At 35.8% G+C, this 15,086-nt stretch overlaps 1 protein-coding gene across 1 annotated transcript in view; it reads left to right on the top strand.

Moving 5' to 3' along the window:
• CAPRIN1 (cell cycle associated protein 1) overlaps window positions 1–15,086 on the top strand; it is a 36,817-nt gene that overhangs the window by 17,285 nt on the left and 4,446 nt on the right. The window contains exons 5-15 of the mRNA XM_060606321.3: window positions 2,216–2,454; window positions 2,542–2,624; window positions 6,020–6,157; window positions 7,335–7,387; window positions 7,463–7,549; window positions 9,538–9,693; window positions 9,776–9,884; window positions 10,997–11,058; window positions 11,550–11,660; window positions 12,124–12,273; window positions 13,174–13,324. Coding sequence (XP_060462304.1) covers window positions 2,216–2,454; window positions 2,542–2,624; window positions 6,020–6,157; window positions 7,335–7,387; window positions 7,463–7,549; window positions 9,538–9,693; window positions 9,776–9,884; window positions 10,997–11,058; window positions 11,550–11,660; window positions 12,124–12,273; window positions 13,174–13,324 — 1,339 coding nt within the window. The remainder of the gene's footprint in view (window positions 1–2,215; window positions 2,455–2,541; window positions 2,625–6,019; window positions 6,158–7,334; window positions 7,388–7,462; window positions 7,550–9,537; window positions 9,694–9,775; window positions 9,885–10,996; window positions 11,059–11,549; window positions 11,661–12,123; window positions 12,274–13,173; window positions 13,325–15,086) is intronic.

Raw genomic sequence — 15,086 nt, 5'->3', positions numbered from 1 at the left:
AACTTGTCTATCCCTGTATCACTCAGGGTTTTCTAGACAAACAGAACCAGTAGTATCAAAAGAGAAGGGGGGAGAGGAGTGGGGCCGTCACACTGCTTCAGTTTTCTAATCTGTAAAATGGTGATAATAATGGTACCTCCCTCATTTCAGGGTTGTGAGCAATATTTGATGCATAATTAATATATTTCATGCACTTATTACTTACTAAATTTGATTAAAGTTGGAAAATATTGATGGTATCCCTCAAAATGGAATAAATGAAACTTAATTTACACCCAAGTTGGGAATTGATCCACTTAGGTCAGATGAATCCTGGCCAATTAACTTTCTGATTAAAAAAAAATTTATGGGTTATAGAAGTAGGATTGCTATACAATTTAATAATAGAATCAGTCTATTTCTAAAACTACTAACACTGTGTAAGTGAAAATACTTGTAGTCTCCTTTGCTTTTATGTTAACACTGGTATTTTCAGGAACTTTTCATTGGGTCTTTAACTTCATTGGCAGTCTTTTTATTGAACTCTGATCCTTTATCGCGCTTTCCCACAATTGTTAAACACCTTTTTTGTTTTGTGTTCAAGAATTCTTTAATCAAGCTCCAGCCTACCTTTTCTAGATTTCATATTTTCCTTACTTGAACTGCTCATTTTACTCAGAGTGGCATTCTTTATCTTACTTCTTTGGTTTTATTGACTTATTTCATATTCCTGCCTCTATTCCTATATTTCCTGCCTTTGGCTAGTGGCTGCTTCTCTGTCCTAAAATTGTACCCCTCACCCCCAGTAAGATTATGTCCCTTTCTCCTTGAAAGCTTTCTAGGGTGCCCTAGCTTGGATTTCATATCTCTGTTCATATGTACTGTTCACTTGCCACTTAACTGCTAAATATCATTTAATCTGCTGCCCTCTCTGCTGCCATCATAGATTTGTCTTATTGTAGACTTTATTGTTCTGCTATGTCTCTTCCCCCATTACTCCCTTTATTATACATTTCTTTTTTTTTCTTTTTAATTTTTTTAAATGTTTATTTATTTGAGAGAGAGAGCGGGAGTGGGAGAGGGGCAGAGAGAGAGGGAGACACAGAATCTGAAGCAGGCTCCAGGCTCTGAGCTGTCAGCACAGAGCCCGACGCAGGGCTTGTACCCACAAACTGTGAGATCGTGACCTGAGCCGAAATCGGACGCCTAACCGACTGAGCCACCCAGGCGCCCCTTTATTATACATTTTGTATGTCTTTATTTTGGTTTTCTCTGTCTCAATTTATCCCAGGGAGGCTTGAGAAAGGGGAAGAAGGTGGGAAGGAAGATACTTTCATGGCTCTTGAAAAATTGACCTTTCTTTAAAATTCTGACCATTCTTTGAGCCCACTCTGACACTGGACATGAGAAGAGAGAGACATACATGAGTCTGGTTGATGTTCTCCCTTCAATCTTCACAGGAAAGTAAAAGACGAGTACTAGGAAAAGAATAGTGGGAAAAATACATGTGAGCATTTATTTGTCTTCTGCCACCTTCTTTTTCTCTGCCAGCATCCCCTTATTCATAAAAACAAGTTAGTTTTAGTGACTATTTTCAAAATGTTGGGATAATATAATACTAGCAGTGGGTTGTGAGGAAGCAGTGGTGGGTTTTAGCATCTCTTTTTAAGTTGATAGTAGGTACTTAAAATGAAAATTTTGGACCAGTTTTCCATAGAGGAGATGGATATAGGTAAGATTTTTTTTTTATTTTGCTGTACTCGGGTTTCTTTTTTAATTGGCTTGGGTTCTTAATTAGAAATTATAATTCTTATACTTTTTATTATGAAAAATTTCAAAACTAAAGAAAGGAATATAATGAATACCTCTGTACCCATACCCAGCTTCTACAGTTTTTATCTCATGGACAGTCCTGTTTGATATACTCCCTTGTTCCCTGTCAGCCAGATTATTTTGAAGCAAATCCCAAATACATTGTTTTATTGGCAACATTTAGTGTTACAATAATACCTTATAGGGAAAGAAAGATGTGTTCTGAATTTCTAACATCTGCTTAAAACAGATGATGTTATGAGATATTAAACTCTATTTGTACGTTAGGAATCAGCATTTTGTGTATCAGGATCACATAACTCATCGAGTAAAATATGTCTTACATTGGAAATGAAATTGGTTGAACTAAATTGGGAGTTTTGTGAAATTCATTTTAACGTCTATGCTTAATATTTTTATGCAGATTCAGAAAACAATAAAGAAGACTGCACGTCGGGAGCAGCTTATGAGAGAAGAAGCAGAACAAAAACGTTTAAAAACTGTACTTGAGCTCCAGTATGTTTTGGACAAATTGGGGGATGATGAGGTGCGAACTGATCTGAAGCAAGGATTGAATGGAGTGCCAATATTGTCTGAAGAGGAATTGTCATTGTTGGATGAATTCTACAAATTAGCAGACCCTGAACGGGACATGAGCTTGAGGTATAGTGGTATTTGGTAGTAGAAACTTCTAAATGTTGGCTTGACAACTAAAAGGTAATTAATTAGCTTTTTAATTATTATTATAAGGTTGAATGAGCAGTATGAACATGCCTCCATTCACCTATGGGACTTGCTGGAAGGAAAGGAAAAATCTGTATGTGGAACAACCTGTGAGTATTATAATTGTTGTAACTAAGAATATAATTTTGTAACTAAGAATCTTTAAAAGTTAGTTTTCTTTTTGAAAGTAATGTTAATTGGAGAAATTTTTAGAATTGTGTAAGTAACATTCATCTACTGTTTACTTTTTGGTTTATTTCCTTTTTTTCCTTTCTGCTGTGTGTGTGTGTGTGTGTGTGTGTGTGTGTGTGTAAGTAAAAAAAAAAACCCATCATGAATCAATAAATCTGTAGAGATGGGAATCCCCTGACTTAACACGATTTTGTTTGTAACTTACTCTCTGCTTGAGGTGGACAGATTAATACTGAATAGGCTTTCCAGAGTTCTTGGTATTAGATAGGGACTGGTTTTTCCTTATGGCTGAAATTTTGTGAAAAAATACTTACTATACCTCATACATTTTACTCATGGTCATTGCCTTCATCTTTCCTTAGTTTTTCATAGACTTCTGGTAATTTGAGGACATTAATTCTTTTGTGCTTTTTAAAAACCTTAACCTCAAATATGCAATGTTTATTGACTTTAAAGAAAACAAAGGACATTTAAGCTTCACTTCATTGGTAAATTAGGAATTCTAGGTTTATTCTCTTAGTAAATAATAGGTTCTTATCTTTGCTATTTATAAAGGTGGTTTAGGGAAGTAGATTTTTGAACATCTTAAGGTAAAAGTGCTTATACCTTATTTTTAGCTGTTTGGTGAAAAATTAAATCGGATTAAAAGCTTTAATTGGCAAAACTATATGATATAATTTGGATTGTATTTGCTTTAAGGAAATGGGTAAATCAAATATGAAGAAACAACTCTTTTATATCTTTTCATTTAAGAAATAATTTTCTTGAGGCACCTGGGTGGCTCAGTCGTTTAAATGTCTGACTCTTGATTTTGGCTCAGGTCATGGTCTCACAGTTCGTGAGATTGAGCCCTGTGTAGGGCTCTGTGCTGCGCAGAGCCTGCTTGGGATTCTCTTTCTCGCTTGCTCTCTGCCACTTCCCCCACTGTGATTCTTTCTCCCCCAAAATAAATAAATAAACTTTTTTTTTTTTTTTTAAGAATTTTTCAGGGCTCTGGGGTAGCTCAGTCAGTTGGGTATCTGATTTTGGCTTAGGTCATGATCTCATAGTTCGTGGGTTTGAACCCCATGTTGGGCTCTCTGCTGTCTGAGCAGAGCCCCCTTGGGATCCTCTGTCTTGCTCTCTTTCTGCCCCTCCCACACATGTATGCGTGTGTTCTGTCTCTCAAAAATAAACATTAAAAAAAAAATTAAAAATAAACTAAAAAAAATTTTCTTTGTTGTGTTGTTTAGTGTATTTCTTTGTAAAGAAATCTTTGTGTCTTCTTAATTTTAGTTTTGCCACAAATATGTACAGAAGTTTTATTAGGAAGAAATTTACATACGTGTATAAACTTGTTAGCTTAAAAAAGTAGTTTTAGTTCAAGCCTGATCAATTTTTCATGAACGTTATTGATGAGTAACAAGGGTTAAAGTATAAGTTTATATCTTGTTATGGTGTTTTTTGCCTAGTCTTGTTTACCTACCTTAGGAATGTAACATCTTTATAACTAATGAAAAGTTACTAATGTATTCAAGTTAGTATTTTTTTTTTAATTTTTTTTTTTTTCAACATTTATTTATTTTTGAGACAGAGAGAGACAGAGCATGAATGGGGGAGGGTCAGAGAGAGGGAGACACAGAATCTGAAACAGGCTCCAGGCTCTGAGCTGTCAGCACAGAGCCCGACACGGGGCTCGAACTCACAGACCGCGAGATCATGACCTGAGCCGAAGTCGGCCGCTTAACCGACTGAGCCACCCAGGCGCCCCTCAAGTTAGTATTTTTATGTGCATTCAGTTTTCAGATTTTTTTTTTATGCTTATTTATTTATTTTGAGAGAGAGAGAGGCAGAGAAAGAGAGGGAGAGAATCTCAAGCAGGCTCTGTGCTGTCAGCTCAGAGCTTGACGCCGGGGCTCGAACTCACAAACCACGAGATCATGACCTGAGCCTAAATCGAGAGTCGGTTGCTTAACCAACTGAGCCACCCAGGCGGTCCCTCATGCATAAGTTTTTTAAAATGAATAGTTTTGAGTCGTGAGCCTCTGAAGTGGGGAAAAGAAAACATGAAATGTTACGCATAGAAAAAGTTGTTGGTAGTTTTATTGTTAATAGAGGTAATTTTATGATATTTTAATATAGTCCTGGGAAATTTTATTTTTCTGTATAGTGACCGATTAGGGAATAGATACATTCTATGTACATAGGTATATTCTATGTTTTCAAGGCTAGGAAATTGAGATTCTTCTTTGTTGTTGTTTTTGAGTGAGAGGGGGAGAGAGAATCTTAATCAGGCTTCATGCTCAGCGAGGAGCCCAAGGGCCAGGCTCAATCTCCTGACCTGAGCCAAAATCGAGTCTGACGCTTAACTGACTGAGCCACCCAGGCAACCTGAGATGAATTCTTGACACACACCTTCACCTGCTGCTCTGCCCTCTCATATCTTAGTGTGTACCAAATTGTGACAGTTTTTTGCCTTTCAAATATCTTCTGAATCTGTCTCTCCTACGTTTCTCCCTTAGTGCATTCTCTTAACTGAATCCACCCTCCCCATCCCTCTTTAAAATTTTTTAATGGCTGTCTTTTAAATTAAATTTTATATACATTTGTCTTTAATTTAAAGACCTTGCATGTTTTGGCTCCTAATCAGTTTCTCCAGACTAGTCTGTATGCTTTTTCTTCCTCCCTATCCCTCCTCAGCTACAGTGCATGCTTTCATTTTCTTATATTTGGTACCCCTTTTCTATATCCTTATCCTTTATACAGGGCTTTGTAAATGGTGTTGCTTCTGCCTTGAAACACTTCTTTCTACTACTCATCTTCTAGATCTCTGCTCTTGCAGCACTCACACACCAGGAAAGCTTCCTGTGCCTCTCTCTGATTAGGTTCAATCCATTGTACCTCTTTATAGTACGTTTCACAGATGTGATTTCACTGTTTTTATATCTGATAACTTTTCTCTATTGGACTGTAAACTTAGGGAAACTTAGGGAGGGCAGATACTGTATCTTTTACATATTTTGTAGCCCCATTGCCTAGCACATTGCCTAACATGTAGGTAGGTGCTAAATAAATAATGAATAAATGATAACTGTCAGCTTTTTTTTTCCTTGCAGCTACATAAAATATATAAAGTTTAGTACTAATAGATTCTTCTTGTTCTCTATTATTCCATAATTTCTGTCCTTAGTGGACTTCAATGTTTTTTATATGTATGTTTTAGTAACAGTTGATAAGGTTTTTTTTCTTACCACAGCATTTTGTAGCATGTTGAATCTTACTCAGGTCAGGCATGCCCGATAGTCTAACATTATAATTCATGTTCTGTTTTTAGATAAAGCTCTAAAGGAAATTGTTGAGCGTGTTTTTCAGTCAAACTACTTTGACAGCACTCACAACCACCAGAATGGGCTATGTGAGGAAGAAGAGGCAGCCTCAGCACCTGCAGCTGAAGATCAGGTAGCTGAAGCTGGTGAGTACTTAGGTGGATATGAGCTGTAGTGTAGGAATCTTGGTTTTACTCTCCTTTGCCACAAGTTCAAGCTCTGCATTTATTTAGTTATGTATGCATACTGAGAGTTTTAAAGGAGCTTTAAGCACAACAAAACATTAAAACAATGCATATTAAGAATAATTCCCAGAGGTCTTGAAGATCAATCATTTACTTACTGGTCTTGATCACTATTACAAACTGATAACTTTTTTTGTTGCAATATTGCTGGCCTGGAGTACAGATGAGGGGAAGTGTTTTAGGACTTTTTAAGTACATTTTGGCTGACATACCTAGATTTATTGTTGTTTACCATGCCAGTATATGAAGTGAATAGTATGAAGGGTGTGTGTGTGTATGTTAAATGATGGGGAGATTATAACTCTAATCCTGAACCATAAATTTCTCAGTGGCAAGGGATCTTTTCAAATTAACTTTAGTACAACACTAATATGTAGGTAAGCACTTACCAGGAATACTTCTATAACTTAAGTTGATGACTAAAATTCTCAGTACCATTGGAAGCATTGTCAGAGTATGAATTTTGAAATGGTTGAAAAGAATCAGACTGCCTGGATTGTAATCTTGGCTTTGACGCTCATTAGCTATGTAACTTTGGGCAAGTGACTGAATTTCTCTGTCTCTTTATCTCTGTTGAGAAAGCAGTACGTGAAAGTATATATATGGTGCCTCTCACATAGTAAGCACTTTATACAAGTCTTAGCTATTAGGTTGAAACTAGAAGGGAAGATTGCACATTGGTGGAATTTATGGTTGCAGATGGACATAGTAAGCCTCCTCCCCATCCCCCCAACCACTTTACCAAGTAGGTTAAAATAGTAAGATTTTAATCTGTATGTTGCTGTATGATAGTACTCTAAGAATAGAGAGGTTTTAACTTAGGTCTTTATTGGCATTATACCTAGTCCAGAATAACTACTCTTGAGCCTAATTTATTCTGGAATAAATGGTAAAGAAAACTCTTTCTAAATATTGTAAGAATGATAAAATACAGAAACTTAATGCTAACTATTGTAACTTTGTAAATAAATTCCGGCTGTTTGATGGTAAACTGTTAACTTATTTGGAGTTGAAATGAATTGTTAATAAAAAAAAATACTTTCTTAACACTCATTTATGTCAATTTTTAACTACTTAGAACCTGAGCCAGCAGAAGAATACACGGAACAAAGCGAAGTTGAATCAACAGAGGTATGATTTTTATTTAATGCTAGCTTTCCTTTTCTGCCTTTCAAACAATTCTCAAACATTTATTTTGCTTTGCAGTATGTAAATAGACAATTTATGGCAGAAACACAGTTCAGCAGTGGTGAAAAGGAGCAGGTAGATGAGTGGACAGTTGAAACAGTTGAGGTAAGAGTTCTCTCAGTTGCAAAGTTGATGTCTTTTGTTTTAATTAGTCATTTTTATCTCTCCTAAGAACAGATTTAGTTTTTTGCATTATTAGTACATTTACTGTCATATTAAACTTAATACACATAACAGGATCATTATGTTTTAAAATGTAATTTGTTTATCCCTGTGTATGTTTAATAGAATCTCTGCTGATGTGGAAGTGGGAAAAAAAAGTTATCTAAGGTTATTAAAGTACATGATTTTCTATTGTTGATACCAGGCTGCTGTGTAAAAATCTGGGCTCCCACATAGATAACCTCCAGAAAAGGCCCACCTTCCAAGGGATATATTGGAGTTTCCTCTTAGACTCCTCTTTCTCCCTAATGCGCTAGACTTCTGGTGTTTCCTAATTCTGTCCCTTAATTGACATTACCTTTTTTCAGGTCCTCATGTCTAGTTCAGAGGCTCTCTTCATATTTTTCTTTTCTAACTGCCCCAGGCCATCCTATTCACTTTTACAGGTCAATTATTAGAAAAGTTAGTTTTGATTAAGTTACTTTCACTTGAAACTCTTTGATGGTGCCGTGTTGCCTATAAGATAAAATCAAATGCCTTACCAAATTAGTCCCAACCATCCTTTCCATCCTCTTTTAGGTGACTTCTTTTATGTATTCATATATCTAAAGTGCAGAAAAAATAATATGTCTTCTATCATTCTCCAAAGGTGCAATTGTAGTAGTACTTTTAGCTCTTATTGATGTGCCAAAACATACTACTGATAACCTGCCCCTGACCCCAGAAAGTTACCTAGTTTAGATGAAAACGCTGTTCCATGAAACCCTACCAAGACAGTCTGTATTTGCTGAATTATGCAAGGCAGTTCAGAAATACTAGAGGAGGCTTAGAAGAAAATAAGATGTAAAAGATCTATGTAATGGTGGTGTGCGAACCTACTGGGCCTTGACTAAAGTAGATTTGGTGTGTATTTTCAGGGAAGTCAGATAATAGGTATATATTAGCATGGATATGCAGGTAGAAATGAATTAGCATATTTGTTTTGTTGAACATTAGGAATGGAAAGTATGGGTTGGCATAGTAGGAAAAGACTGGGAAGTAACAGTGCTTTGTAGTTAAGTACTTTTTTGCATTTTATTGAGGGAGAAAAGTATATTATCACACTTAGCACCGTGCCAGTATGGTTTGTTTTTAAGTACTTGGCAGGTAGGGTCTTTTTAAAGGCTATCCATATGGGATTCTAAGGAATTTTTTGACCAGCCTGATGTAGATGACAGATCAGTTGGTCTTTGTGATCAGTTTAGGTAATGACGATTATCTCACTATTGCTTATAAAAGAAAATAAGGTTATGACTTATCGAGGCTTACCAGGTATGAGTTGCCCAGGTTTAAAAGCCAGACAGAATGTAAATTTTGACTGATGTAATAAAAATTAGATTTCCTAGAAGAGCAGGGAGTTAGTAACAATAATAATCAGAAATTATTAGAGCTAGGAAAAAGGTAGATATAGTGAGCTTTGGCTTCTGTAGCAATTTAGATAAGGTGATAGGGCTTGATTCTATGGTATTGGCAGAGAGAATGAAATGGTGGGAACTCAAAGTTTGATGATAAATAGTAACTTTTCTTGAGTGCTGTTTATCAGGTACTGAGGTGGATATGTATTTGATAAATATAAATTTACTTACTATAGAAGGCAGAGCAGTTTAAGCACAATATGTTTTTTTGGAAGTAAGCATGGGTATTCCTTTGAAAGCGGTTTATAAAGTAAATCTGAAAAGCTATGTGGCAATCATGTGGAGTAGAGAACACTGTAGAAGTAATAGCACTGAATGTTAAATCTGGGATAATTGTCAGTTGGAGTAGCTATATTAAAGCTGACTATCTTGTTTATAATGTAGTTCCATATATAGTTCAGGGACCTGTTGTGATGGTCATGAATGGAGCTCTTTCATTCTACCAGTCTGCATGTCCCCCCACTTCGTCCACTTTAGGTGGTAAATTCACTCCAGCAGCAACCTCAAGCTGCATCTCCTTCAGTACCAGAGCCCCACTCTCTGACTCCAGTGGCTCAGGCAGATCCCCTTGTGAGAAGACAGCGAGTCCAGGATCTTATGGCGCAAATGCAGGGGCCCTATAATTTCATACAGGTAGGTGCAGTTCAGTCAGACACTAACTAACTGAAGGTTTAAGTGTTTACATTATTTAATTCCATTATATCCTAACTTGCAGGATTCAATGCTGGATTTTGAAAACCAGACACTTGATCCTGCCATTGTATCTGCACAGCCTATGAATCCAACACAAAACATGGATATGCCCCAGCTGGTTTGCCCTCCAGGTTAGTAATTGTACAGTTTTGTGTGAGAAATATAGGGCCAGTGCTTTCAGGTTTTGTAAAAAATGTGAAAATGAATTTTTCCCTTTTAACGTTTGCTTAACTTTTGGATTTTGTGTCTTTTAATTTGATAAGAAATGTTCTTTATTCCTATAATATGAATAACTGTGGTTCCATTTTTTTAAACTTTTTATTGTCATATAGACTTAAGTACGTGCAAATGTAGAGTTTGAAGAGTTTTCACAAACTGAACACACCAGCACTTAGAACTGGAACATTACCTGTACTCCAGAAGCCTATTTGTGTGTACCTCCAGTCACTAGTTATCCTCTCTTCCAGCCCTGTGGGAACCATTTCCTGTAATTTAGATAAATGAAATTTTGCTTTGCTTTTTAAGTTTCAAAATTCATTTTAGCATAAAAATAATAGGGGTGTCCTTCTCTGAAGGATGCTTGCAGCTTTTTGGGAGAATTTCTGAACATTTTATTACTTAAATAAAAATGAGATGCAACGGTCTAAGTGGGAAAGAAGAGGATGCTTAAGAGGAAAGGAGAAGATGAGTCAAAAGACAGTTGAAGTTTCAAACTCTTAATAGTCTTACACCATTTTTAGAAGTAGTAGCACCAAATAGAGTTGTTGGTGTCTTCTTTGGGTTAAGTGGACTGTCTTTCTCAAGGACCATTAGTAATTTTGAGTCTTGGTTTTTTTTTCCCAGAACATGGCATTAAGGGCACAAAAGTTGGAACTGTATAAAATATTTAATGTCTTCAGTTTCATAAAACGAGTTGCTGAATAAAAGCATGTGTAATGACACAGTTAGTTTGGTAGGGTAGTTAGGATTTCCCTAAAGTAAAGGGTACTCCTATCTCTGTAACATCTCTACCAAGAGTTAGAAAACAGATTAGGGTTATGCCTTCTAGAAATAAAAGCAATTGTGAGAGTATACTAATAATGACTATCAGGGAACCAAAATGCTCACTTGAAAGCTAAAATCCTGCCTATACTTTATTTCTTTTCATGATCACCAAAAAGTGTTTTTTAGGATTTGGGTATAGAAATTTTCTCTGAAGAAATTTGATTTTGGATAACAGTGTTGCTTTTGGTCAATTTTGCAGTTCATTCTGAATCTAGACTTGCTCAGCCTAATCAAGTTCCTGTACAACCAGAAGCTACACAGGTAGGAATGATAGAAATATTGTTGCATATTTGTTTTTAATCTGTTCTTGGGTCTCTTTCTTTAATTAGCGTAATGAAAGTCAGGTATGAATTTTATCATTGTACAAGTCTGGTGAGGGTAGCTGTCTACTTTTATTTCCATGTTTATGTTTACTTTGGTATTAGTAATTTAAAAATAATTTTTTTGGTTAAATCTTATGTTTATGATAGTAAGGAATATGCTTTTTTTAAACAGTAAAATTTGAGAAGACACATTTTAAATTTCATAATTCTAAAATTTAGTGTAAATGTTGCCATTCAGAAGCATTTGTGGGGGACTTCATAACTGGATTGGGTTTATTTAATGTTCATCTTTAATATTATATGTATTTTTTGCAGTTGTTAGATTTTATATAGTCTATTTAACAGGTATATCTGTCTACTTCTTAGCCCTGTCTGTATTAGAGTTGGTTTATAACAGAAAGCAGCTTTGATTGCTTTATTTCTGTGTAGGTTCCTTTGGTTTCATCCACAAGTGAGGGGTATACAGCATCTCAACCCTTGTACCAGCCTTCTCATGCTACAGAGCAACGACCACAAAAGGAACCAATTGACCAGATTCAGGCAAGTTTCTGTTACTAGGTAACATAAACTTGATAGGCACTTATTCATGAATTGGGCAGAGGTAAATTATTAATATTGTGACTCTTTTTGGACCTAATCCATGCGATAACGTTATTTTGCTGTTATGCAATACAAGTATTTTGCTGTTATGAAATAGTTGAATTTTTTTTTTAAGTTTTATTTATTTTGAGAGAGAGAGACAAAGAGAACATGAATGGGGGAGGGGAAGAGAGAGAGGGAGTGAGAATCCCAGGCATGCTGCATGCTGTCAGTGCAGACCCCAATGTGGGGCTCGACTCAGGAACTGTGAGATCATTACTTGAGCTGAAATCAAGAGTTGGATGCTTAACCGACTGAGCCACCCAGGCACCCCAGTTGAATTTCTTAACATACTAAGACTTGGATAGTAGACTTGGCTAAATTTAGTTTATCACTAAAGTGCATCTGTTTACTTTGTGTTTAGGCAACAATCTCTTTAAATACAGACCAGACTACAGCATCGTCATCCCTTCCGGCTGCTTCTCAGCCTCAGGTGTTCCAGGCTGGGACAAGCAAACCGTTACATAGCAGTGGAATCAATGTAAACGCAGCTCCATTCCAATCCATGCAAACGGTAAGTAAAGTAAACTAACATTAAATGGCTAGTGTGTACTATCATCATGCCAAAGTCTCAACAGAAAAGTCTTCATTTAACTTTGTGCTTGAGTGTGCATCTACCCAACTATAGAGTATATTTAATTGATAAACTGATTTTTCCTGCTCCCAGAGATAAATTTGAGTCTTAGGAGTTATGTGCTCTCATATCTTACTGTTTTGTAGTTTCATCCTTTAGATTTGGTTAACAAAAGTAAACATGCAGAAAAGTAGACTACTGTATCTGTGTATGTAAGTCATTACCGAGATTTAACAACTGTCTACATTTTCCCATACTTGCTTAATTTTTTATTTTACTGAAGTTTCTCATAATAAATTTCACCTGTTGTACTTCATCCTGGTTTTTCAGTAAGCATCCCTAAATTGCAGAATTTCTAGGAAAGGATGAGAATATTGTAATTGATGGGATACAGTTAAATCAGTGCTCATGGGAAAGTTTATAGGATTAAATACTTAAAATAGTAACTTTTGGTTAAAATGTCAATAAGAAGAAAATTTAAATGAATGAAATATTCATAGAATTAATTTCTGTAAGTGACATTGTATCAGTGGTTTGCATCTCTTAAAAAAGATTTCTTATTTATAGTAACATTTCCAAGACTGCTGATTTTTGTATTTTTAAATTTTGAAACCCAGTTATGCTCTCCTTGAAGTGTTATATGGTGTGTGTGTGTGTGTGTATACATATATATGTATAAATATAAATATGTATATGGGGGGGAATATACATATGTGTTTGAGACTTCTGTAATGTATTTACATTTGTCAGTAAAACCAATATTGAGGTCTGTCATATTAAAAGTAGGGAAATTATTAGCAATAAGGAGATGAAGTAATCATTTACTTTATTTACTTACAGGTGTTCAATATGAATGCCCCAGTTCCTCCTGTTAATGAACCAGAAACTTTGAAACAGCAAAATCAGTACCAGGCCAGTTACAACCAGAGCTTTTCTAGTCAGCCTCACCAAGTAGAACAAACAGACCTGCAGCAAGAACAGCTTCAAACAGGTAGGAAAACCAGTGTCCCTTCCTTGGCGGCTTGCTTTCCAACACCGTTACTGACAGTGTTAGGAGGGTTTATACTTTAAAGTGGCAGTGTCCACAAGTTTTTGTTCTAGTAGTAGACTTTATGGATTTTTTGTTGCAGATCCTGAATTAAATCAAGTCCATATTTATCGTATGTGAATTATGTGCACTTTTTTGGGAGGCCTTATACCCATTTTCCTTTGGTCAGTAAGCTTTCATAATATCTCTGTTTCATTCTGTGATTTTAGTGGAACTTGTTAGATTATGATCTACTTTACTTTTAATTGCTAATCAATTAAAGCCGGCTAGCATGATACCTGGTAGGTAGTTAAGTCAGTTATACAAAGTTAAGCAGTAAGGAGTTGTCAGTGTGCTAATTATAATCAGTAAAACATGCAGAAATCTCTTGGTGGCTGCATTTGGTAGAACTAGGTTGAAATAAAATCCTTTTTGGCAACTAGGCAAGTAAGTTGGCTAGTTACCATACCTGTCATAACAATGTAGATAGAGATATCTTAGATTTCTTAACTTTGTAAGGCATTAGAAATACCTGCTTAGGTCTTTGGTTATTTAGATCCTCGGTTGTTTAATTGGAATATCCCACAACAAACTAGCAAACCTTGCTAAAATCATAGGAGTTAATAGTTTAATTTTATCAGACTGATTGAAATAACTATGAAATATTCTAATCGTCTAATTTCTTGATAGACTTTGATGAACATTATGGATTTTTTCAGTACTAAATTCTTACATATCCCTGTAGTATTTAGCACTCACTAATTAGTAGGAAGTTTGAATCAGCTGTTATCTGATGGATATTTATCCATTAGGCTATCTATGTTCAGCTTCTGAATGATAAAGCTGGGCTTTGTGCTCAGGCTCCTTTAATTATTGCCATGTACTCATAAGCATGTCAGCACAATGGGCCCCCAGTACACCTGCTCTACAGCAAATTGTAGTATCTAGTTAGGAACAACATGAAAAAAGGATATGGCAAGAATCTGGCTATTTATGGACTTAAGAGTTTATGCTGTACAAACACTTCAATAGAAATTCTGGGGTTTTTGTTGTTTTTTAAGTAATTCTGGTATTTTAAAATAAAGACCACACTTTAATTGTATGAGTTTTATTTATTGCTATGAGTTTCCTTGCAGTGAAATTTGGCCAAGACTAATAAAATTCTTATTGATAAAAAGTGAGGTGAAAATTCACTTCTTTTGCCACTCTCTACATGCCATATGAATGACTCTCTTTAGATAGAAAATGTCACCTGTAATCATGATACTTACCTGGAATTTTAAATTTAGGGAATGTAGGGAAAGGCAGTCTGTGTAGAAAGACCACAGTGAATAGTGTAATTAGTCCATTAATTGCACAGTTCAAAAAGGAGCCATAACATCCCTTCCACTAGGCACACTTTAGCTTTTTCGTTGCAAAATAGTATTTTAAGAACCGATAAATGTATTTGGGGCTTCCTGAGGCCACAAAATATATCTGGTCAAGTTTTTCAAGAGGTACACCACCTTTTCTCTCTGTCTAAACATGGGGGATTTGGGCTGGCTGTTTTTTGTTATTGGGGCGTGGGCCTTCCTCTAGTCTATACCTTCCTCACCTTCCAAAGGTAGTGTTAGTATCCTGTCTTTTCACCCCTGTGCATTGCGAACATTGGTTTATACCCGAAAGGTACCTGTGGGCTTAATTTTTAAAGATTTCTAGATTCTAGACTTCCCATTGTGGAAGGAGG

Source organism: Panthera onca, chromosome D1 (genome assembly GCF_046562875.1).
Source record: "Panthera onca isolate mPanOnc1 chromosome D1, mPanOnc1 haplotype 2, whole genome shotgun sequence".
NCBI classification, from domain to species: domain Eukaryota; kingdom Metazoa; phylum Chordata; class Mammalia; order Carnivora; family Felidae; genus Panthera; species Panthera onca.
This window is presented reverse-complemented; position numbering and strand designations above follow the sequence as displayed.